Source organism: Podarcis melisellensis (genome assembly GCF_964234715.1).
Source record: "Podarcis melisellensis genome assembly, chromosome: 3".
NCBI lineage: Eukaryota > Metazoa > Chordata > Lepidosauria > Squamata > Lacertidae > Podarcis > Podarcis melisellensis.
The window spans coordinates 92,313,869-92,338,647 of NC_138530.1; the positions used below are offsets into that span (position 1 = coordinate 92,313,869).

General features: G+C 44.5%; 2 protein-coding genes and 1 long non-coding RNA gene across 3 annotated transcripts in view; 1 reads left to right on the forward strand and 2 right to left on the reverse strand.

Annotated features, from left to right (window-relative positions):
* The window catches only part of LOC309367344, a 217,812-nt gene that overhangs the window by 172,914 nt on the left and 20,119 nt on the right, over positions 1 to 24,779 (reverse strand). The window lies entirely within an intron of this gene.
* LOC309367261 (uncharacterized protein) overlaps positions 1 to 24,779 on the forward strand; it is a 125,449-nt gene that overhangs the window by 87,428 nt on the left and 13,242 nt on the right. The gene's annotated exons all lie outside the window — the stretch shown is intronic.
* On the reverse strand, positions 10,274 to 16,482 carry KCNF1 (potassium voltage-gated channel modifier subfamily F member 1). The gene has a single exon (XM_081906372.1). The coding sequence runs from the start codon at positions 12,477 to 12,479 to the stop codon at positions 11,016 to 11,018; it is 1,464 nt and encodes a 487-aa protein (XP_081762498.1). The 5' UTR covers positions 12,480 to 16,482; the 3' UTR covers positions 10,274 to 11,015.

Genomic DNA, 24,779 nt, shown 5'->3' on the forward strand with positions numbered 1-24,779 from the left:
GCTTAAGTTTGAGTTGCCTCCTGAGCTCTGGACTTCACCATATAGTTGAGCTAGTGGCTCTGGGATAAAACCCAGGTGGAAGAGTGAGCTTGGTGTTCAGTAGGCTTCACACGAAAATAAGCCACCTTCATAAAGAAGGCAGCATAAAAGGTCCCAAGATGAAAGAGCTGGACAGCTCCTCATAAAAAAAGATCATAAACTCATTTTTTTAAAAAAAAATAGCACTTGCTGGGTTATCCTCATGAGATCAAGCTATCAAAACCATAACTCCCTTTGAAAATCCAAGTTAAATAGGCTGTTGTTGTTTAAACACTTTATGGCCTTAAGGCATCATAATTATTTAGTGCTTTCAGGCTTTGGAAAACAAGTACAGATATCAACAACAGGGAGGAAACATGGTTTTATCTCATCTCCAAAAGAGAAGCAGTAAATGTCTGTAGTACACTTCCTTTTCTGGCCTCCTGAATACCAGCAGTGGGCATGTACACACCATATATTTAAAGCACATGCGCGCACACACACACCCAATAATCATAGGAGTCGTAATTTAAGTGTGCTGGGAATTGTAGCTTTGTGTTGGGCGGGGGGTAACCTACATTTTCCAGGATTTGGGGGCAGGGAATGTATGGTGTGGTGGTGACACAGGGCAAAATTCTTTGTACTCTTCATGCTCCCCTGCTCTGCAGGTGGTGGCAGAAGTGGGATCTTGGGAATGGGGCAAGCTGTGATGAGAGAGGGAGTTGGGGGGGGAGCTTTGGAATATGTGTCCACAGACTAGTCCATGCTGTTCTTCTCACTCCCACCTTGGGGGGGGGGGAGAGGAGGCTTACTGCTTTTGCAGTGCTTGGAGGAGATTTAAAGACCTGGAAGCGGACTGCTTTCTTCCTGGATGCCTGCCACTGTCCTTAGCGCGTGCTGCCTTTTTTGGACATTAGCTGAACACAATTTGTAGGGCTGTCCTGATTTGTATTTCTTTTGCTGAAGGGGTATAGAAGGAAGCAGGAATAAATGGCGTGCTGGGAGGGATTAATTTGCTCTTGAGGGTAAACACTCCATCTCCACAGCTGCAGGTGTGTGTGGGGGGGGTATGTGTGTTTGCTCCCACCCCGGCCCCAGGAAAGCATTTCTATTCCCTGTACAAATGGCTAATTGGCACAACGCTCAAATCTGAAAGGCCATTTGCCAGTTAGTTTACATTTGCCCCTCAAAAGAGTCATCTAGGAACTGCGTTTCATTCTGATTTATTATACTTGACGGAAAACAGTAGAAGCAAAAAGCTCTGTTGGCAAGGGGTGTTGGTGCTTTGTTCCTGCGCAACTGTGCTTGTGGTATTTGACTGAAGAGAGTAGGCATTCCAATACCTTCTGTGGTAGCTTGCCTGTGGAACACAGCAGTGCCATGATGAGACCATAGATAGCTCCACAGCCCTTGCATGTATTCTCATGTGCAGCTGCAGTATACCGAGCCAAACCATCGGTACATCTCGTGTAGCACTATGTATTGCAACTGGCAGCAGCTCTCCAGGACCTCAAGCAGATATTTCCCCCCAACTCTGTTACTCAAGACTGTTTTAGATTGGAGAAGCCAGAGATTAAAATTTGGGACTTCATGCATTCTAAGTACATGCTCTGCTACTGAGCTACAGCACCATCTGCAGGTGTTGCTATGGGAAGTTTCTGCATGACACGAATGACCCACGTGGTTTTCACACGTTTGCATTTCCACCATGATCTGGTAGTCGTGTGATGGCGGCAACAGACCCTTGGGCCTATGTGATGTGATAACAAACCGTTCAACTAGGTCTGTGTGACCAGTATCTAGATTTTGTGGGTAAAAGGCTAGGATGTTGCACATCTCCCATGCTTTGAAGTGGGGAGTGAGCTGCTGCCAATCTGCCTGCCAACTAGGCGCTCTGCCATCCATGCATCTCCAGCATGTGGGATAAGCAGCTCTGTGCATGTGACGACATGTGTCAGGAGCTTGGCCAACACTCGAGTAGGACCCTGGCAGAGACACATGCCCAACTGTTCTCTCCCACCTGGTCTTTCGTTCGGGAGCTTCAAAAGCTTTCTTCAGCCCGAACATCACAGCGACCGATGCCAACCGACACCGGCACACTTAGGGATCCGCAGAGTATGCGCATCATGCATAACAGACCTCAGCAACTTAGCATTTTGGCTAATCTGCTTTATTTACATATATAAACACACACGGAGCACTGCAACATGGCTCCCTCTCTCTCTAGTATCAGACAGCAAACGGAACACAGTAACACAAACATCCTGTCTCCGTCATTTCCCACTCTGTGGAGTCAAAACATATACCATCATGTGATGGCAACAATCCCATGACTGCAATCATGAAGCAGGAGTTCTAACATCATGTATGTAGAACAACTCCATATTGGTTTGGGGAGGGGTAGATACTGGACTAGTCTGAACCTCCAACCTGGAATGGAGTGATTCCACACACAGCATGCACAGAGCTCCTTCTCAAATACAGCAAAAGCAAGAATGGTGTGAGGCATTAGGTGTTAGGAGTGGGTGTTAGGAGTGGGGCTCTCCTACATGGTCATGCATCCCTCTTGAAGAGAGGGTTACCTAGACAATGCCCAGAGATTTTGCCAAAGATTAGGATCCTGCCATGCAGAGGTAAGACACAAGAACAAGGAATGAGCTCCAGCTAATGTGCTTTGCGTGCAAGGATGAATCAGAGCAATATGAACTAGAGAGCAATGAATGCTACAGCTGGATAGCACAGTTGGCTAGAGTGTGGTGCTGATAACACCAAGGTTGCAGGTTCAATCCCCGTAAGGGTCAGCTGTTTCTTCCTGCGTTGCAGGGGGGGTGGACTAGATGATCCTTACAGTCTCTTCCAACTCTATGACGATTCTGTGAAATGACACAAAAGCTTATGGACCGATACCTTGTGGACCAATAGTGGATTCCCTCACAATGTGTCAAAATTAAATAATGGTATGCCCTTATCACCTAACCTCTTATTCTCAGTAAGAAAACATAATGACTCAGGTATGGTCATTGCACTGAACTTCTGAAAAGTGGTTGAAAGTCAACATTCATTTTGTCCATACTGTTACTCTCCTTTTTTTCCAGTATAGAAGGGATTGAGCTGTTTCTAAGACGTTATCAGATAGTAGAGCATGTCGCTGGAGAAGCTTTAAGGTGTTTTATAAAGTGCATTGAAAAGACCATGCATCATGTATGGCAGAACTGGTCCTGCACTGCTGCCAAGGACTGAGAGAGAACCTTTTCCTGATTGCTTGCTGAATGTATAAACTTAAGATTGCCACACTTGCTAATTGGATGCCATGAAAATAAAAGCAAATGTGAGTGCCTTTCTCCGGGGGGGGGGGGATTCCAATGCTAACACTGGGAGGGTAGTTTTATTTTGCTTCATTTTATAAAATTAAGTCCCAACTTTTTAGATGAATATTGCAAAGTCTAAAACAAAACAAAGGAAGTAATCAGTAAAACTACAAAGAATAAAATGATAATGATTTATTCTGCAGAGTGCAGGTTTGTAGTAGCTCTACCACTCTCGCCATCAGCCATGGAGCTGGTGAAGTGGGGGGGGGGTTCAACCTGGGTGGTCTGAAGCTCCCAGGTCAGCTGGATAAAAGGCACTAGATGTGTTAACTGAGTGTGTCTGTCACATCCATGTAGCCTGAATTGGTCCCTAAGACAGCGTTGGCTACCCAATACACGCTTACCTTGTAGTAAGTTCCATGGACGTTGATAGGATGTGACCATCGGGCATGTTTATAGGACTAGGTTATTCGGCTGCCGTTTGATGCATGCTTTCCTGAGAGTAAGCATCTTTGAAGATGAGGGATGAGTAAATATGCAAAGGATTGTGCTGCAAGTTTTCATTTTTCTTCATTTTGCAGGCTGATTGTTCCTCCATTATTTAAGTACCACTTTTCTCTCCCACAAATTCTGAACCCATCTGTTTTTAATCTCATTCTCATAAGAATATTGTGCTGGTTGCTTAAAATACAATGTAAGGCACTGTTGTTGTTGTTATGTGCTTGAATGAAAGACTACAGATCACCCGAGGGGCTAGAGCACGCTTTGCTCACAGTGAGAATGACTATAGTAATCAATACAGCTTGATGGAACAGCAGCATTCCAAGAAAGATTGCGAGTCTCCTTCCTTAAGTAGGGTACTTCCGTAATTGGTTCCCTGCACCTGAAGCTGAATTCTTCAGAAGTCTGCTGCTCTTGCACAGCGCTGTTGCAGGCAATGGGCTGATTTGGTTCCACTCAAAGTTTGCAGTGTTTTGAACCCTGTTCAAATGAGTGCAAGGAAGAGGGGAAGCCAGGGTGAAGGACAGGAATCGGACATGTCTTCTATCGCCAGTCTCCAATCTCTGTGCGTTCAGCTCATCTGCGCAGAACCTACACATGTTGAACATGTACCTGTGTAGCCTCTGCACAGAAGACCTGATGCACCTGCGGAGGTTTGGTCATGGGGACAGTGAGCATGATCCTATCTCCTTCCTTCCATGTGCAATTGGCTATACAGTATAAACAGAGCTTGGTGTGTATGTGTGTGTGCGCACGCGCACGTGCGTTTTCATAAGTTATCTCCCATAGGGTACAGACAGACTCTGGCTGAAATCCTAGCTCCACTTACCTGAGAGTAAATCCCATAGATTTCAGTAGGATCATGCCAACCTAGCAGTTCGAAAGCACGTCAAAGTGCAAGTAGATAAATAGGTACCACTCTGGCGGGAAGGTAAACGGTGTTTCCGTGCGCTGCTCTGGTTCGCCAGAAGCGGCTTAGACATGACCCGGAAGCTGTACGCCGGCTCCCTCGACCAATAAAGCAAGATGAGCACCGCAACCCCAGAGTCGGCCACGACTGGACCTAATGGTAAGGGGTCCCTTTACCTTTACCTAAAACTAGGCATTAATTGTTGCATGGCATAAAGATGCATTCACAGCCTTTCTCTTGGCTGGGATTGGCTCCTGCTCAAAGTCTTACTGATCCCCATGTCTGGACTTGGCAAGGAGTTTTTGCCTTAGGTCAGATTGGCCAGTAACCCTCAGTGGGGTTATTTTTTGCCTTCCCCTGCAGCAAAGTGAAATGACTTCTGCTTGCAGATGTCAATTCGAGCTATTTGCTCCGTAATTGCCCTTCTGTCACTGCACCTGCCTTTTGCTTGTGGTCTAAATTTGTAGCAGAGAGAGTAGAGCTGGAATGCAAGGATAACTGGGGAAACTTGCCTGCACTGTCATGAATTTGAACTACTTGCCTCTTTCAATTGTAGGGATCTAGTGGGAGGGAGGCTTTAAGGGCACAGAGGAGGTGTGATCATACGACCCTTCGATTCCCAGGTCTGCATATTAAGACAAAACAGTGTTTCAAACAGTATGCTGAAGAGGATGTGAAAGTGGATTAAAATACTGTTCACACCTGGAACCCCTCAAAGAAGCCTGGGAATTGTAGCTTGTAAAAGCTGCTGAGGATTTAAGGAGAACCTTAACAAACTGCAGATCCAAGGATTAACAGGGGAAAGCCATGACGGTATGAGTGCTTAAAAGGTAGGCTGTGAATGTGACCATAGTTTTGTACATCCTCACCCTGTACTTGCATCACATCACAACTGCTACACCTAGGTTCCTTTATGTTATTCCATCCTTCATGTATTTGATTTACCTTTGGGGTTTTTTGCCTCCAGGCAGCCACCGTTCCTGCTAACCTGTAATGTTGCATTGTTCCAGAACATTCTGAGGGGGAAATAGTGGTCAGCACACACACACAAAAAATGGTGCCTGCCATCACCCACAGCATGCCCCAGAACAATGCAACATGGAGGTCATTCTTTGAGGGAAATGAAAACCATCAAAGGGTATTGATTTTTTGTGTGTGTGGTGGCCGCCATTTTCTCTCAGAAAATTGTTTAGAATTATGCTTTTCACCAAGTTTAGATGTGACAGGGCAAACATATTTCTCTCGGAATGTTCTGGAATAATGCCGCATCTGTTGTATTCCAAGAAGAGAAAATGGTGGGTACCACAAGACAATTGCCAGAGTCAGTTCCACTGCTGCCACCAAACCAGGCTATGGCAAAAAAAAGGAGTGGTAGAAGAAGTTAAGATAAAGACACTTTTTTAATGTGGGTGGTGAAAACGAATGTACTGAAAAGAAATGCACAGTGAAACAAATGTGATTATAACAAATGAACAGCAAAGCAAAGCAAAAAAACATTGTATTCCTTTAAGATATGAAGAGCCAATAATCAATCTGAAAAAAGAGCACAAACCAGTATTCTTTCCTCAAGAAAACCAATCCTCCATTGGGAGAGCCTGTGACTCTTAATCTGAGAGTTGTGGGTTTGAGCTTCACATTGGGCAAAAAGATTCCTGCATTGCAGGACTAGATGACCCTTGTGGTCCCTTCCAACTTTGCAATTCTGTGTTTCCCTTGAGACTTTCATAGAATTGTAGAGTTGGAAAGGGACCCTGAGGATTCATCTAGTCCAACCCCCCGCAATGCAGGAATAGGCAGCTGACCCATACAGGGATCGAACCTGCAGCCTTGGTGTTATTAGCACCAAGCTCTAACCAACTGAGCTACCCAGACTTTGCTCCATCTTTTTGTCCTGTCCTGGACTCAAATCCCCTGCAGGGTGGGGAAAAGAATGGCTTTCAAAGACTCTGGAGCTACTACTACCTCTGTTTCTAGAGAAGCAGTGTGCCTCTGAGCTACCTGCCTTCCTAATCTCTTTCCAAAGTGGCATAATTTACACATCCCTTCTTGCTCCAGGCTGTGTCTAACTAAAGAAATAATTACCATTAATAAAATGAGTCATTGCCATGTTGAATGTCATGTTTAATAAGAACTGTTGGGCCTAGAGACTGTAGCAGTGAGCATTTGACAGTTTTATTTAGCATCTCCCCACCACCTTTATATACTGAAATAAAGTTGGTCATTATTATTTGTCCCTATATGTGGCAGCCACACACTATGTGGAGCAGTGGTTAGATTGCTGTAAAGGTAAAGGGACCCCTGACCATTAGGTTCAGTCGTGACCAACTCTGGGGTTGTGGCGCTCATCTCTCTTTATTGGCCGATGGAGCCGGCATACAGCTTCCAGGTCATGTGGCTAGCATGACTAAGCCGCTTCTGGCGAACCAGAGCAGCGCACGGAAACACCATTTACCTTCCCGCCGGAGCAGTACCTATTTATCTACTTGCAATTTGACGTGCTTTTGAACTGCTAGGTTGGCAGGAGCAGGGACCGAGCAACGGGAGCTCACCCTGATGCAGGGATTCGAACCGCCGACCTTCTGATTGGCAAGCCCTAGGCTCTGTGGTTTAACCCACAGTGCCACCCGCGTCCCTTGCTGTACTAGGGCTGAAATCCCCACTCAACCATGCAGCTCAAGAGTTGGGAGACGGCGGACCTTGGGTTTGCCATTCCAAAGGGGGGAATACTCATCTATGTCACCCTAAAATCTTTGGCGAAAGTGTAAGATAAAAACGTAATTAAAAACAGCCAAACTAAAATATTGCATCATGATTTTGGCATTTGTCCCTCTAAACGTTGCTTGTTTTTTGCTGTGATAGTGAGGCCTGGTGTACAAATACAGGAGAACAGAAAATGATGATTATAATAACAATTTTAAAGAGGTAGCTTAGTTTGTAGAGCGCGAGACTGTTAAACTGAAGGTTGTGGGTTTGAGGCCCATGTTGGGCATTGGAGGGGTTGGACTAGATGACCCTCATGGTCCCTTCCAACTCTACAATTCTATGAATTCCAACTCTTTGGTCGCCATCACAGTGCCCAGCCTATGGGCTGTCTCCAGCTGTCATGATCCATGGGGGGGGGGGATCTGCTTGTGCAATGGAACTTTTCCCTTGAGCCCTGCCCCCCCCCCAAAATAGCTTCTAGGAGTTTCCCCAATTCTCCAGAGCAGATTTAGGGAAGGTTTGGGTGCATGTAGGGCGAAGAGGAGGAGGAGAAATTCCACTGTGCAAGCAAAAATCCCTGCACTGATGGGATGTGTTAGTTGGAAACTGCCCCATAAATATGTAATTATATACAATAAAATAAACATATGGCCAGTGGGGGGGGCAGAGGAGTCATGGACCTGCCAGTATGACTTCAGTCTCCATTTTGTGCTACAGAGGAAACTTGCTGTTTCATCCCAAATAAAATTGGGCTCTGGGTTTTCTTTCAGAAATGCTAAGGCAGAAACACTGAGGGCAGAAGAGACAAAAATTCTTAGTCTTACATACTCTGAAACTAAGCACTCTCAGGTACCCTCCAACACACTCGGGCAAAAAACGGGGATACCTCAGGTTACATATGCTTCAGGTTACAGACTCCGCTAACCCAGAAATAGTGCTTCAGGTTAAGAACTTTGCTTCAGGATGAGAACAGAAATCGTGCTCCAGCGGCGCAGCGGCAGCAGGAGACCCCATTAGCTAAAGTGGTGCTTCAGGTTAAGAACAGTTTCAGGTTAAGAACGGACCTCCGGAACAAATTAAGTACTTAACCCGAGGTACCGCTGTACCATCTTCTGGGGCCATACTCCTGTGCGAATAATGTGACCCACATATGATCGTGGCACTGAAGGATGCACTTTTTTCAGGGTGAGATCGCGGCACCCAACATGGCCGCCATGCTCTCGCACAAAAATAAATAAATGGGATGTCCCAGTTTTATCTGGACAGTAGAGGGCTATGGTTTCCGGCACATGTGGTTTCCGAAATGTGCCTCCCATTGTAATTCAGAAGCAAAGGTGTGCCTCAGCTCTCAGAAGTTTGGGAGATGTTGGTCTAGATCAGGGGTCAGCAACTTTTTTCTGCAGGGGGGTGGTCCACTGTCCCTCAGACATTGTGGGGGGCCGGACTATATTTTTTTGGGGGGGGAATCCCCCCCACGACTCTCCCTTCCCTTCTCTAGATCACTGGATGAGCCCCAGTGGCTGCTTACCTGTGCCTTGTGAGCAGCAGGGGCTGGTGGCGGTGGGATGATGAGCAGCATGAAAGGGCTGGCCCTGGAGAGGGGCTGCTTTAAATGGTGCTCAGCCAACCACGGCTCAACAAAGTCCAAACCCCTTCCCCCTCTAGGCAGGGCGGGGAGAAGCCAGGAGGAGGGAGGGAGGAGGTGCCGCCGCAGTGTGTGTGAGGGAGTGGGGGGGGGGGAAATGGCGCAGCCCGAACATTCAGCATGCACGGGCCAGATCCAGAAGGCAATTGGACCGGATCCGGCCCCCTGGCCTTAGTTTGCCGACCAATGGTCTAGATCCTCAGAAAGACTAACATGGCTACTTTGGGGGGGGGGAGTTCCAAGGAAATGTGAATGAGGTTATTCAAATAAGTGCTTTCAAACCCCCAGCTCCAAACAATTACATTGAAACCACAGACACATTCTTCAGGTGAACACAATGGCATAACTTGTTAAAGTGTGGTGGGAAGTGGTGCGTACATACATTTGCTGCCTTCTTTCTTATGCATTTGTTTTCAGGGCACCCGATACCCCAATCTACTCCCACAATGATGAAAATGTTGGTTAGGGTTGCTATATTTTCAAATAGTTAAAGTCCGGACACAAAACTAGTTGAGCGTTCTTTTTTTTTGCCAAAGTTGTTGAGCTATTTTTCTTTTTAAAAAAGAAGTTGTTTGAGCTATTTTTATGGAAATTCACGGCTGAATCCCAGCTATTTCCAGGAAATTCCAGATGTTTGGCAACACACACACACAATTTGGCATGGGTTTCTCCCCACCCATTTGGGTTGGCAGGCTTTTATGCTTTTTGCCCCCTTGATGGTTCCCCCCCCCCAATAGGGGGAAAGCCAGCCAGTTGTGTTTTGTACAGCAATTGCACCACTGCATTTGAGCCAGGAAGTTCTAAGCATCATAAAGCCATTCCAACATAAAGCAGGGATAGCCTGGGCAGTTTAAAATCCTGTTGGTTTTCCAAGATGCTTTACTTAGCTGCCCAAATACATCACATCATAAATTGCCCGGTGCTATACAGTGCTGTACTGATGAAACACAGGACATTAGGCACACAAAATTCCTTTCCTCATCTTAAGAAATCAAGTGCTGTGTTGCTGTACTAATAGTTGATCATTATAAGTAGAATATACATTGCAGTTACTTAATATTTATTTTGAAAGATTTAGAATGCTCACAGGTTTTGGTAAGTGTTCAGCTTTGGGATAGATATATATATATAGTATGCAACTTCCCTGTGAAGAACTGAAGGAAGTTATTTAAAGAAAATCATGCCCACTGCATTTTAATCAAGACTTTTTTATTTGCTGTTATATTTCTATCATTAACACATTGGCTATTCATCCTTTTCTCTTTCAAAAAATCTGGCTAGAGCAATAAACATTTTACTCTATTAAAAACGAAGGTGGAATTCTCCAAACATTAAGGTTCAGAGGCTTCTTTACATTTGCTTTATCTCCCAGAGCATCATACATCTCAAGTAGCATTTTGCTACGCAGAACATGTGCTTTAAAGTGACAGTTCAGTTTAATTTTTCCTTCAAGGAGCACTTCCCAACTAGAGAAACATTTGACAGAACTTGCTCTTTCAGTGTTGTTCTCTTCCCACCCCCCTTTATTATTATACATACATTTTTTCCTGACTCTGTAAGAATTTACATCCAAGTCGTGTTATATATACTGACTGGTATGCTTTTTTGACCCCTCTGAAATGTTTACAAAGGGATCTGAGTCAGGATGCAGTCCTTATATCTGGCCATACATTCATTGTGTTCTTGTGTTTTATAAACAATGGCTTACTAAGCTGAGATGGAGTTGTTGAGGTGTGTGTGTGTGTGTGTGTGTGTGTGTACACACACACACACACACATACATATACATATACATATATGCCTGCCTATGTATAAATATATGCACATGAAAAAGAGCGGCTGACCTCAAAGGAGTCCCTTTTATTCTTATTTCAAGACGAGATTGTCACTTGTATTCCAGATTTCCACCGAATGGAGGCAAATTCACAGCCTACTTACAGCTCTGAAGTCTGGTTCGGTGGTGGTTATCTGACAGGAGGTGAATGACGGTGTCACTGTTGGAGAATCTGAGATGGCTGCTCCACCGGGGATCTTCCTTTTCTGTCTCCAGAAGAGATGCAGCTTCACATCTGGGGCTTCCACCTTTCTTGTTATCGCCTGCATTTAGCTCCATCAGTTCCAGTTCGTGCTTGGCAGCTGTCTCCAACACTCTCTGCTTGTTATAGTATCTGACAAAGTTATTAATGATAGGGTGGATCGGTAGTGCAATGGCTATGACCCCGCAAAGGAAACTGATGGCAGCGTTGAGCTTGCCCAACGTGGTCTTTGGGTAAATGTCCCCGTAACCCACCGTGGTCATGGTTATGATGGCCCACCAAAAGGACTGGGGGATGCTCTTAAACATCGTCTCGGGGTGGCTTTGCTCTACCGTATAACCGAGGGCAGAAAACACAAATATCCCAACAGCCAAATACATCAGGAGGAGCCCCAACTCCTTAAAGCTTCTTTTAAGAGCGTAGGTCAAAGTCTGTAGACCCGAGGAGTGCCGTGCCAGCTTGAAAATCCTTGCGATTCTCATGATCCGAAGTGCTTGGATGGCTTGCTGCACGTTCGTTAGCTCCATCAGTTTGGCACCTAAGTGGGTCAATATCAGGCTGACATAGAAGGGAAGTATTGCGAATATGTCGACAGTGTTCATGAAAGAAAGAGCAAAGTGCAATTTGTTAGGGGATGAGATGAGTCTGAGGACGTACTCAAGAGTAAACCAGACTATGCAAGCTGTCTCAATCTTATCCAGCACTGGGTGCTCAACAGATTTTCCTTCAGAGTCCTCCACCTGCAATTCTGGGATGGTCCCCACACACATCACTACCGATGAGGTTAGGATGAGTAGAAAAGACACAACTGCTATTACTCTAGCTGGGTATGAAGATTCTGGTTTTTCCATGAATTTCCAAATGTACTTTTGGCATTTTTTCCAGCGGTTTTCAGAGGTATCCAGTCCCAAGTCGTCCAAAATCAGCTGGACCCTGCGGGCGATCTCTTCTAGCTCTTCCTTTTTTTCACTGAGGTGAGTTTTGCAGCAGTCATCCAGGAATTTGAGATCCACTTTCCAAAACTCCATTTCGTTCTTAAAACAAATGGGACATATCCCTTTCTTCATGTGAACCTCCCCGAAATAATACAGATCAATTATGCATTTAAAAGCATCCGGATCTCTGTCGAAGTAAAATTCTCTCTTCCCAGGATCATAGTCATCGCAAAGTGAGAAAATGGTGTCATATCCCCCTGATAAACACTTCACAAGCTCTGCTAGTCTCGTTTTTGGGTACTGATTGAGGTGGTCTCCATACAGCACCTGCCTCACCCCGCCGACATTGACGACAATCTCTGTTTCTTCACTGTTCTCTGACCCGTCACTTTCCAGCTCTTGAAAACTAATGTCATCTGCCATTTTAATGTTATTGCCTTGTTTCCAACAGCCTTCTCCTCCCACAGGTTATTATGGGAGAAGCTTTGCAATAAATCAAGTCAGCTGTTCATTAGCAAAACCTTAAGTGGCAACGACTTTGAACAGGACTGGGGGGAAAATAGACTGCAAATGGAAAACCTGCAGGCTGCGAAACCTTGCGAAGTCTGCAACAAGCTGCAGTGGGGAGTCAAGTCATCTGTCTGCTTGCGAGTGAGAGAGCGCGGTTGTTTGACTAGCAGCGATTTCTCCAATAGATTTGAACGAGGAGTGGGGGGGAGAGAGAGACAGACAGGGAGACAGAGGAACACTTAAGGAAACTCACCCATTGCTGTTTTCAGCTTTTCTTTATTTCCTGAAATGGCATTGATTCGCCATCGGAGATTCTGGTTCCTACAATAAGTCCCTTATGCCTAAATAACAACAAAAGTGAACGAAACAGTTCTGAGAGAGAAAGAGAGGAAAAAAGAGACAAGTCCCATCAGCTGCTTTTGTGATGTCTTGGCTTCAGAGAGGCTCACAGAGGGAATTCTGTTGTGTGTCTTTTGCTACAAAGGTATTCTGGAGTTTTGCAGCAGCTCCCTCACACAAGGGCTTGAAGTGTGCGAAGGATAAAGTTGTGCTTGTTATCCCTCTTGCTGTTTACAAGCACAATAGGACTTCCAGGCTGCCGTCAAGTGCTTTCCAAATTCTACCCTCTTCTGGTGAAATGCAGTAAAAACAGGAGCAGTACTGCAAGGTGGGGATTAAATACCATTGATGGGTGTCTAGGGATGTACAGTGCTTTTTCCTTTTTTGCATGTTTGTTATTGGGTCGGGGTACATATTCTTGAACATTCAAGGAAAGAAGTATTTGTATATAATGTGTTTAAGGACCATAGAATGTGTCTGGAGGAGAAAAGTTGGTAATGCATTAAGGACAGCCTTTTTTTTTTTTTTTTTTTTTTTTGCTTTTGAAGAGGAATTTACATCATGGGATGCCAAAATGTTGTTGCTTCCTCCTTTTTACCAGCACCAGTCCTGTCTCTCTGAAGAAGAAACTACGTCCAACTCAAGCCAACTAGATGGAGGAACAGATTCATTTCAGTGCAAGAGTAGAAGTTATGAGGCATTCTGTTCTTAGCTACAGTGAGAATTTGGCAGTGCGCAGGTTTTCAGAACAACCTTCCACCATGTGAGCGCAGTTGAGTTTCCGCCTTTGGGTTGCTGTGACCCTTGCAGAGATCAATTACACTAATGGTTAATTTTTTCTATATCAAACTTAATTCATATTTTGCTGACTCTTGGAATACCTCAGTCAAGTGGGCAATTTTACCAATCTTTGACAGGGATCTTGCTTTGAGGTTTTTGGTTTGATTTGGTTCTTTGTTTTTACACAATCAAGCTTATGTATAAGTTTTATGAAATAAATAAATGAATGTATGTCACAACAGAACTTGGGCGCCAATAGCTGGTCCAAGACACACCGAGCAAAAATTCAGCTGCAGAAGTTTTCATGCTTTCACGGGAAACAGCACTTCCTCTGTTTGTTGTGCTCTCCAAGTTATTTCACGCAGGGTACATGAAAGGCTCATAATAACGCAGTGGGTTTTAATCATTCCCTTTGTGATGTTAAATCACAAAGCCTGTTTTGCTAAATTCTGGGGCTTGTTTTCAATGACCAGTCAAGAGAGCCACACAAATAAATTGCTTGCAGTTGGTGGTTAAAACAACTACATCCTCTGCTCCAAGCCAGTGTGCTTTCAACCCGCTAGGTAAACAAACAAAAAAGAAGCCAAAGCAACCACATTTTTCAGGCATGTTGGCCCTATAGTTTGGGCATCCTTAATAGCATGGTATAATTTGGTTGCTCATTTTTATGCCATTACGCACCCCAAATTCAAATGGCAGTTGCAGAGGGAATCCAGGACCACAGTCGGATAAAGGGTTATATCCCACCTTCCCTCCCTGCCATGGTCCTCATCTGGTCTGGAGGCCTCTGCTCCTGCTATTCACTATTTTAAAAATCAAAAATCTGGCCATTCCTAATTGTGTGAAGGATGTGATGCCTAGTTTGCTCTGAGTCAGTCCCAGAGATGCACCAGGGCCAACTTGCCCTAAAAAAAAGGTGGCTCACGTGGTTGATCTACTCAAGTGTAGCTTGGAGACTGCTAACTCACACAATCCCCTGGCAATCTCTCTTGAAGGCCTCCCATTTCTGTGCTTCCCATGTGAATGAGGCAGGCATGTTTTATCTCATCTGGTTTTTGCCCCCAGTTTGATGCAGCGCTTCTGGTTGGAAATAAGAAGGTGTTTGCACTGTGGGCCAGAGAAGTGTTAGCAGCAGGGCATGCCAGGCTGCAGAGACCCCAGAAGCGGTCCAGGGGTGGTCCATGCTGATGTTGCACTGACCTGCCTTCCTGCCAACCTAGCAGTTCAAAATCATATTGGCGTGAGTAGAAAACAGCGGGAAAGTAAACAGTGTTTCCGTGCGCTCTGGCTTCCATCACGGTGTCCCGTTGTGCCAGAAGCAGTTTGGTCATGCTGGACACATGACCCGGAAAGCTGTCTGCTGACAAATGCCAGCTCCCTCGGCCTGAAAGCGAGATGAGCGCCACACCCCATAGTCAAATTTGACTGAACTTAACTGTCCAGGGACGCGGGTGGTGCTTAGGGACGCGGGTGGTGCTGTGGGTTAAACCACAGAGCCTAGGACTTGCCGATCAGAAGGTCGGCGGTTTGACTCCCTGCGACGAGGTGAGCTCCCGTTGCTTGGTCCCTGCTCCTGCCAACCTAGCAGTTTGAAAGCACGTCAAAGTGCAAGTAGATAAATAGGTACCCCTCCGGCAGGAAGGTAAACGGCGTTTCCGTGTGCTGCTCTGGTTCGCCAGAAGCGGCTTAGTCATGCTGGCCACATGACCCGGAAGCTGTCTGCGGACAAAACGCCGGCTCCCTCGGCCTATAGAGCGAGATGAGCGCGCAACCCCGGAGTCGGTCACGACTGGACCTAATGGTCAGGGGTCCCTTTACCTTTACCTAACTGTCCAGGGGTCCTTTACTCCCTCTGCAATGGCCTTCCCTCCCCACTGTAAATGTCTTCCCTTTTTAAAAAGCCCATGGCCTACAGAAAGCTCTTCTGATTCCTATCTGACATGATGGTTCTAAAATAACCACGCAAAAGGTTTTGCTGGGCTAATTTAAGCATATAAGCTCATTCGAAGGAATGCTGAATGCATGACAGATGTAACACGTTTGCAAAGTCCAGTGGATGTTGAGGAGCTGCACTTGATAAGCCAAGAAGCGGTATTTGCAAAGTCAACATTCTAAGTGTGACCAGTTAAAATCAACACATTGTAAATTCTTCACACCAATGCAAAGTCTCCCTTGCCATTTGTGCAATGAGCATGCAGTGTCCCACTAGCAAACTTGCTTTCAAACTTCTTTTAAAGCACATGGCTTCCCCCAAAGAATCTTGGGAACTGTAGTGTTTTTCCCCCAAGGGTGGTGAGAATTGTTGCTCTGTGGGGGTAAAATACAGTCCCTGGGATTCTTTGTGGGGAAGCTGTGTGCTATAAATGCATGGCATGGATGTGACCTGAATTAGGAGTTAATTATCACATAACACAAGCCAAGTTCAATACAGTTTGTATTTTCCGTGTCACTTATTCATTTATTTATTCATTCCCCTGCCTTCAATTTCTCTGCAAAGTCTCTGAGGACATTGGCATAACAAGGTACCAAAACAAAAAACTAAAGCAATGCTGTGCCCACGCACCCATAATTTTCCTTGCACAGGAGAGATCCAACCCCCCCCCTTTCCTCTTTTTTTATATCAAATTTACCAGTGTGGGGGATTGAAAAAATGTAAAAGAAAAAGCTAGACTGCTGGATAATTACTGTCACTTGTGGGATGCTCTGAACAAAATAATTAATTATGGCATGGTCCTATAAATAATTCCACAAATCAAGCAAAAAGCAAGGCATGAAACATATGGTGCCTACTTCCTAAAACATTTCTGCATCTTACTCATACCATTAAATGTACAATTTCATCTGGAAGTACCAGTTATTTGCAAAGATACATAGCTATAGGTAGAAATAGATGTACAAAGAAAATGTGCTGTAATTATGGATTTTTTAAAAAAGGTTCTTTTTTCTTCCCCAGGGCAAATTAATCTTCTTCTTGGCAGATATATATTATTCTGTCTGTCAATCTAATACATTTACCTCACTTTTCATCCAGAGCATTCATACATGGTCCCTCTCACTTTATCCTCACAAGATCCCTGTGGGGTAAATAAGGTTGAGACAAACAGGCAAGGTTGCCCAGTAAGCTTTGTGTCAATCAGGGATTTTATTTCCTCCTTTGACTTCCACCCAATAATTCTGGGTAAACTAGTTTGCCCCTCAGAGTTACAATCCCCAGTACCCTTAAACTACCATTCCCAGAATTATTTGAGGTATGTCATGTGCTTTAAATATGTGGTGTGTATACAGCCAGAATGCACATAATGTACAGTCATACCTCTTGTTACGTTCCCTTCATGTTGCGGATTTTCGGGTTGCAAACGTGGCATACCCGGATGTGTATACTTCTGGGTTTTGCTGCACGCGCAGAGGCATTCAGCACACTTTGCACATGCACAGAAGCTCTCTATCGCGCTCCGCGCTTGCACAGAAGTGCCGCTCTAGTTGCAGACTTTTCGGGGTGCGAACAGCACCCCGGAACAGATTGTGTCTGCAACTAGAGGTATCACTGTATATTACAGTGGTACCTCGGGTTAAGAACTTAATTCATTCCGGAGGTCCGTTCTTAACCTGAAACTGTTCTTAACCTGAGGTACCACTTTAGCTAATGGGGTCTCCCGCTGCCACCCCGCCACCAGAGCACGATTTCTGTTCTCATCCTGAAGCAATGTTCTTAACCAGAGATACTATTTCTGAGTTAGCAGACTCTGTAACCTGAAGCGTCTGAAACCTGAGGTACCACTGTATTGTGTGCAGAAGGCCTGCCACTATATATTGTTCCTATGTTTTAATTGTTAGTTGGTTATATACATATTCATTACATTATATGTATTTATTCGCATACATTTCTAGAAAGAATTTTAAGTCGGTTGCTGCATTTCTCACATAGGCTGAATTTCCTCCAGCTTCAGGGTTAGTTTCCTCATAACACTTTAAATCCAAAGTACTGGACCAAAAATATCACACATTAGCAGGCAGCACAAGTTCCTTTATGTATGCGCCTTAAGGTTTCTCTGATTTCATGGCATTTCATATGCAATTGGCCATGGCTAGTGGAGGGAATAATTATAACCCCAGAATAGACAAACCTGAAGCACTTTGTAGAACACAACTAGCATTTTAAGACCAAAGCTTTAGAATTACTGATTCAGTGTTTGCTAGCCAAATGAGAATTGACATCCAATCCTGAGCTGTCAGTATCATTCTTCAGGAAATAAACAAAATTAAAATGGACTCACTGTCTTAAGACTGGATTTTGTAACAAAGGCAGGTGCTGGTTGATAATTTGCCACCCAGGGTAGTTATCAGAATCGTAGAGTTGGAAGAGGTCTTGAGGGTCATCTAGTTCAACCCCATGCAGTGCAGGAATCTTTCACCCAACGTGGGGTTCGAACCCCCAACCCTGGAGTTAAAGAGTGGGCAAAACTAGACTAGAGACAGAGAGCTGCAGTCAGATATCCCGACATTTATGTTCCTCTTTAAAAACTACTGGGGAAAGGGATTGGAATCAGGGTAGTGGAATTGGGGGAGGGGATGTGCTTGTGGGGGCTATTGGGGACAGGGCTTGTGTGAGTGACCCCACCCCTCTACAACCCTTTTACCCTCATGAGACGCTGGGGAAGTTAAGTTGATTACAAAAAAAAGTACTATCAACCAGAAAGTTCCAGTTTATCCCTCCCCAGCAAACTTGACGTAGCTGACGTTTCTGAATTTTTGTTTGGCCTGAGCTGTGTGCCTCGAGATTTCTGCTTCTGAGGTTTGTAACCCCCAACTTTGTACTTGTTAACAATCTACTGGGTTTGCTGTTGTCCCTCCGATAACAAAACAGCACTCCATGATGGGATTTGTTGGTCGTGGCGAAATGGAATTTCATTTCTAAAGGACTGGATGCAATCAGGGCAGCAAACGACCCAACCTCGCATCCTCACCAACGTGGTGGCTTGGTCTTGTCATTGCCACGTGGTGAGCGAGGCTTTTGCAATAGCAACCTGACAGTTGCTGCTTACATCTGCAGAGGCAGTTTCAGTGTGGCTCCACCGGACGCCGCAATGCACGGGGTGCCAAAACAATACTGTAGAACGAAGCGTGAGAGGCGGCAAAGGAGGCACCGAATTTTAGCGTCGCCCAGGCACCACTGAAATTTGAGAGCCTGAATGCCACCACTGAGCTCTGTAGAAGTTTTATTACAAAGCTCGGATTTCACATGTTAAGGTTCTTCATGGGCCGTGAAAAATATAGGCAGGCGTTCGAAGCAAAATCTTGTTTTATTATAACAACTTTAGAGCAAACAAGTATTTAGAGGGAGACCTAGCCTGTGGAAACAAGTTGTCAGCAGAACCTGAGACAGAACTACTTCAGCTATTGATATGGTGAAACTAATAGGGAACCTGGACTGTATTTCTAAACATCACACGTGTAAACTTAACCGGGGAACATGAACTGAAGAGCACTTTGATGCCCAAGTTCCTACCTGTCAACCTCTCAAGAAGCATCTGGTGGGCTACGTACTATGGAACAGGATGTTGGACTAGACGGGCTCTGATCCATCAGGGCTCTCCTTTTGTCCTTTTTACTGCTGAATAATGTACACCATTCACATGTCAGTTGCAGCCATGTGATATTATTGAGGATTTTGGTGGTGGATACCCCAGACAATTTATAGCAGCTGATGGAAAGTGTCATCATGAGCCCAAAGACCTACTGACTTGGGCTGTTGTGAATTAAATTTCAGAACATCTGGAGGGCACAAGTTTGGCAAAGGCTACTTTGCTACTAATTGGACCACCTGCATTTTTATTTTTGCCTTTTAACGTTCCCTTTGCTGCCGCCTTTCTCTCCATTAACATTTTGCCCCATCAAGCGGATATCCTATCTACAGGCCGGCAATTTCTGCTAATGAATACATAGCGTGTGATGGTTTTCCTCTGTTTTACCATGAAGCAATTACGAATGTCATCATTAGAAGATTAATTCAACAAACAAAAGCATCTCTAGCCGTGCCCTAGGCAGATGCTGGAAATTTACTCTCTTGGGAAACGTAAAGTTGATGTTCTCTGTGAAGTGATGGCTGATATGAAAGAGCTGTCTATCTTCAGATAAGTATCTAATTAGGCAGAGCTGTTATTTGCCGACATCTCCCCCGAGGCCATGTTCGCAACCATGCAGCAAGGAGATAGTACTACTGACCGAAGGCTGGTTTGCGAGAATGTTCATGTGGACCCATGCTAGATGGTTGCACTTGAGTGCTGTAACATTTATGTTTGCTCCAAGAGGCCTTTTCAAGCCCAGCTATACCTTATGGGATGATTTGTAGGCACTGCCATATTTGGCTTCCTTGTTTGCCTGGATGGGAAGATGCAGAGATGTATGTGTGTGTCTATGTAGAAATGCTTGACATTTGTGGTGCTGGAACACAGTCTTCAGTACAAAGGTCAACATCACATCCATTGCTCCACCCACTTTCGTTTCTGGCCCCGCCCACTGCTCCTAGCATGCAGTCCCTAGAAGATTCTCCAAGGAGGGAATGTGGGTCTCAGAAGTGCTATTTTTTCTAGAAAAAAGAGGTGCCAGAACTCACCAAGAACGCCTCCCTTGTTCCCCTATAATGGCAGTGGCATCCACCTGAGAGGTGCCAGAACTGAGTTTCAGCGAGTTCTGACTGGGGGGGGGGGGAGCCCTGGTTGGTGAAGAAAATTCCCACTCCCTTTATTAGAGTATGACTCTGCTGCTGCTCAGAGTCCTTCAAAGGTAAAAAAAGAAGAAGTGGATATTAAGGGAATTATTGTAATATTTTGAAATGCAGTTTGATGATAAGGATTCATTCGATCTGGAAGCATGAGAAGTTAGCTAAAAAACAATAATAATTGATAATTAGGCACAATATTTGATTATTGGATAATTTGTATAATTTGGAATATATCATTAGGTTTGATTGGAAATTTTTAATATTTTCTTTTTTTAAAAAAAAAAGAGTGGATATAGGAAACAGCTCTTTACATTACCTTGCAAACAACCCTCTTCAAAAAAGAGAGAGTGAGAGAGAGCAGGGTGCTCACTTCTCCCTAGGGTGATTTCCCATTTCTCTCAAAAAGGACTGAAGGCAGTATGTGACTCTCACATACTATCAGCCAAGTCAGGGATAGTCTCAGGCCTGACTAAACATGACACCAATAACATTTTTTAAAACTTAAATTACCAGGTGTTGCAGGGGTAGTCAAAAGCACTGTGGCACATAGGGTAGGAAGGGTTGAGCTGTGATCTTCGTAAAAAAAAAAAATCATTGCCACCATGCCACAGATAGCATGGAGGACACTGCTGTGCCAGGACAATGGGAATTTACAGTGGTACCTCGGGTTAAGTACTTAATTCATTCCAGAGGTCCGTTCTTAACCTGAAACTGTTCTTAACCTGAAGCACCACTTTAGCTAATGGGGCCTTCTGCTGCCACGCTGCCAGAGCATGATTTCTGTTCTCATCCTGAAGCAAAGTTCTTAACCCGAGGTACTATTTCTGGGTTAGCAGAGTCTGTAACCTGAAGCGTATGTAACCCAGGGTACCACTGTACTGATATCACAGTTAGGAAGGATAGCTTAGACCTTCCTGCTGAATATGCCACTGTGCCAATGACTATTCACCCCCCCCCCCACATCTGATAGTTAATTTAAAGAAACCCCCCCCCCATGTGGTTGCTAGTCAGGTCCAGTGCTTGAAACACTAGTTCATTTGAATGAAGTTCAAAAATCTCTGAACTACACCTGAAAATATTCTCCATAATTGCTGGGTGAGCTAAACGCAAAAAAAGTTCATTTGGGCAGCAGAATGTAGAATGGTTTCTAGTTTTCTAGTTCATCTTCAGGTCCATTCCCAACCCCCTTCCCCAAAGCAGGAGCCAGCTGCTGGCCCTCTCTTCAGGAAAAAGAAAGGTCACAGCCCAGGGGAGCCTCTTGCAAATCCTTCTAAGCCTTCTATCCCTTTGCAAAGATAATTTAACATTTTGAATGAGCATCCAGATTGAGTTACACTGACCCTGCCTGGTTTCTCTATTTGTCATCATTGCATGGTACATCCACTGGCTTCAGGGCTTGAGGCTTTTTGCCCAGGCACCAGCAACAGCTGATTCATTTACGGCCGGCCAACATCACACCCCAACAATGTGACCTTGCTATAAAAGCAGAGGAGCGTTTGAATTCCACCTCAAAGTCGCTGTCATTCCAGGCTAGATTTATATAGCACAGACGACAGAGTCGGAAGGTCCTTCATACTAGGCGAAATTAGCTGTTTAGATATTGACTTCTTCATTGTTCTGTCAGATGCATTACTGCATTCTCTACCTACAGTCTCACTTTCCACTTTTAGACACTCATAGAAACAGCGACTACTTTTTGTCAAGCATTTACATGAGCAAATGTTGTAGGCATTATTAGTAATAACTGCTGTGGTATTTGGGTAAGCTTGGATCAACAAATATAAGCAGTTAGTTCTTTCAAGTATGCTCACTCAGTCCTGTACCATGAAGCTCTTGAGTTGGACATTCAGCCCACAAAGCAACTTCTTCATCTTACACAGTATTCAGTTCAGTTATTCACATTTCCACTTAATGTTTGCAAATTTTTTTTAAAGTCCCCATGAAAATTCAACAGCATTTTTGTGTGTGTATTTCTCCTTACATACACATTTTCAAATGCACTTTTGTCTAATATAAATGCATCTTTGCAGAGCAATTCCCCCATGTATAATGCTTTTCTATATGTTGTTTTCACTTAATAAATGCATTTTTATGCACACTTTGTCAGGTGAGTACAGGTCATCCATAGGGCAGGAAAGAACTTGAGACACTGAATGCAATTAAGCTTTTATTCATAGAAAGTAAACAACACAGCAGAGTTTCTCTTGCTCATCTTACCTCACTGAAGATGTTGCTGGAACTGACCACTGGCCCGCCTTCCCCCTCTAGCCTCTCACTCTGGATCCCTCCCACGTAAACGTAGACTGTGGCGAGGGGCTGAACTTTTCCTCTGGGTTTGTCTGGCCTGTTGCTCAGTAACGTGCAGGACTCTCCTTGAGTGGGGTGTCTGGAGAGGAAGAGACCCAGCAGGACTGGGACTATCCAGCTGCCGGGCAGAAGGGGGAACCTCTTGACTCCTCTCTGCCTAAGTCTACACTCACACTGAGACTCTCAGCACCCAGTCCTGTCCTGGAAGGCCCTCCTCCTGACCCCATTTATCACTCAAACCACCTGCTTCTAGGACCTCCCAGCTCTTCCCTTCCACAAACTAGTCCCCAGTGTCCCAACACCACTATCCAGGGTCTAAGTCATTATCCTCTGTGTCATCCCTGGGGGGCTCTTGGGTGGGCAACGGCCACCACTCTTCCTCATCCATATAGTCCCTGACACCCTAGTATATGCATTTTTAGTACGCTTTGCTTGACTGGACCCAACTACATTGCAAAATTCAGCGAAGTGTAAATTTTGAAAGATGGCTGTGTTTCAGAAAGTGGATTTGGTAAGTTCTCCTTTTTTAAAAAAAAGTATTTTTATTAAAGATTTTATTTGTTTACAAAAGTATGTGCAATCTCTCTCTCTCTCTCTCTTTTCTCTCTCCCCAAATAACATTTTCTATGGATCAGTTTCATTTGTTGAGACATTAGGAAGAAAAGGGAGAAAGAGGTGGAGTGGGGGAAAGGTGAGTGAGGGTGGGGTCCCGTGGCGATGTTTCTATTTTACTTACTATATGTGGGTTTTTGTGTCAGCGCCGCTTGTGCAGCTTCTCTGCTATTCACCTGTGTTCCTTTGGTAGTGAGAGAGGTTGGGGTTAGCAAGTAAGTTCTCCTTTAAATGTGAAGTGAATCACATTGCTCCCCATCCCTAAGAGTTGCCAGTTCAATTTTGATCCCATAGGAAAACCTTCTCCCATGCAGAAAATTAGTGTGGCAGGGAGAAGGAAAATACATGAGCCCACCACCAGCAGTTGAGGTGGTACAGTCCAGCAAGAACTACACCTAGGGATGGACTAAACATACGAGTAGCCAGGCAAGTCTATTCCATGCATATATTTTTTCAGAAAGGTCCTTAAAATTCTGCACACTTTAAGGAGATTTAAGCTGATTTGAAGAACTTACAAAGTGGCCTGTAAGCCACCAGGGATGGTACAGGAGGAAAGAAAGATAGTGGCTCCCGTCAGAAATTGGGAGCAGACCTCTTTTGCTCTGTACAGTTACCCAGGAAGGGGTTGCATGTCATAACACACTGCTGCTTCCAGATGCTTTGGAGTTGCTTTCCAGCTGCCTCTGTTGTTTAAAGGAAAGAAAGAATCTGGGGAGCCTTTGGACACCCTCATGTAAATGTAAATCGTGACAAACTGTGCTCCAATCTAATACACATGTCTATATTCCTATCTGAGCATGATCCAGCAGGTGCCAAATGGGGAGGGTTGCTCCAAATTGCATGGCAAACCAAAACCCTACCCTATTTCTAACTAAACCATGTAATCCTGCTGATCATGTAGCTTAAAAAATAAGCAGAATCAATGGCACTTTTAAACAAATGCTTTCAGAAGAAAAGGCAACAGACATTTAAAATCTTCTTCCCATTCGTTAACAAAGGTATAATTATTACACAGAGGCAGCATCTGTTACGCCATGAAAACAAGTACTGAAGACTGTATTGCTGAAAACGGTTGAGAAATAAAACACTATAATCAGCGACCTTGAAACACGTTGCTCTCCCTTTCATTTTGAAGGGGGTTGTTTCAAATACTGTGCAGTTTCGTTAGGATATGGCATAGGTAAGAGAAAACGATCAACGGCGGTTGTGCGTTAGCAATACATCTAAACTAAGTGCTTAGCAATGGAATGCTTTTCTAGCTCCTCCTCCTCTTTCTTCTTCTAATATGTTAGGGAAACACCGCCTCATAAATGAAACAAATGTTTTAGTGTTATAAAATCCCACCTGGTCATTGCTGCTTCAGCAACATTAGGGTGTTTCACCTAATTGAACACTTCTAATCCAATCTTCAGTATTAGCAAAATGCTGCTTAAACTGAAGTGTTACAGTGCTAT

Bases quoted from the DNA above. Each gene is read 5' to 3' on its own strand.
- KCNF1 (XM_081906372.1), bottom strand. From the start codon at position 12,479: ATGGCAGATGACATTAGTTTTCAAGAGCTGGAAAGTGACGGGTCAGAG.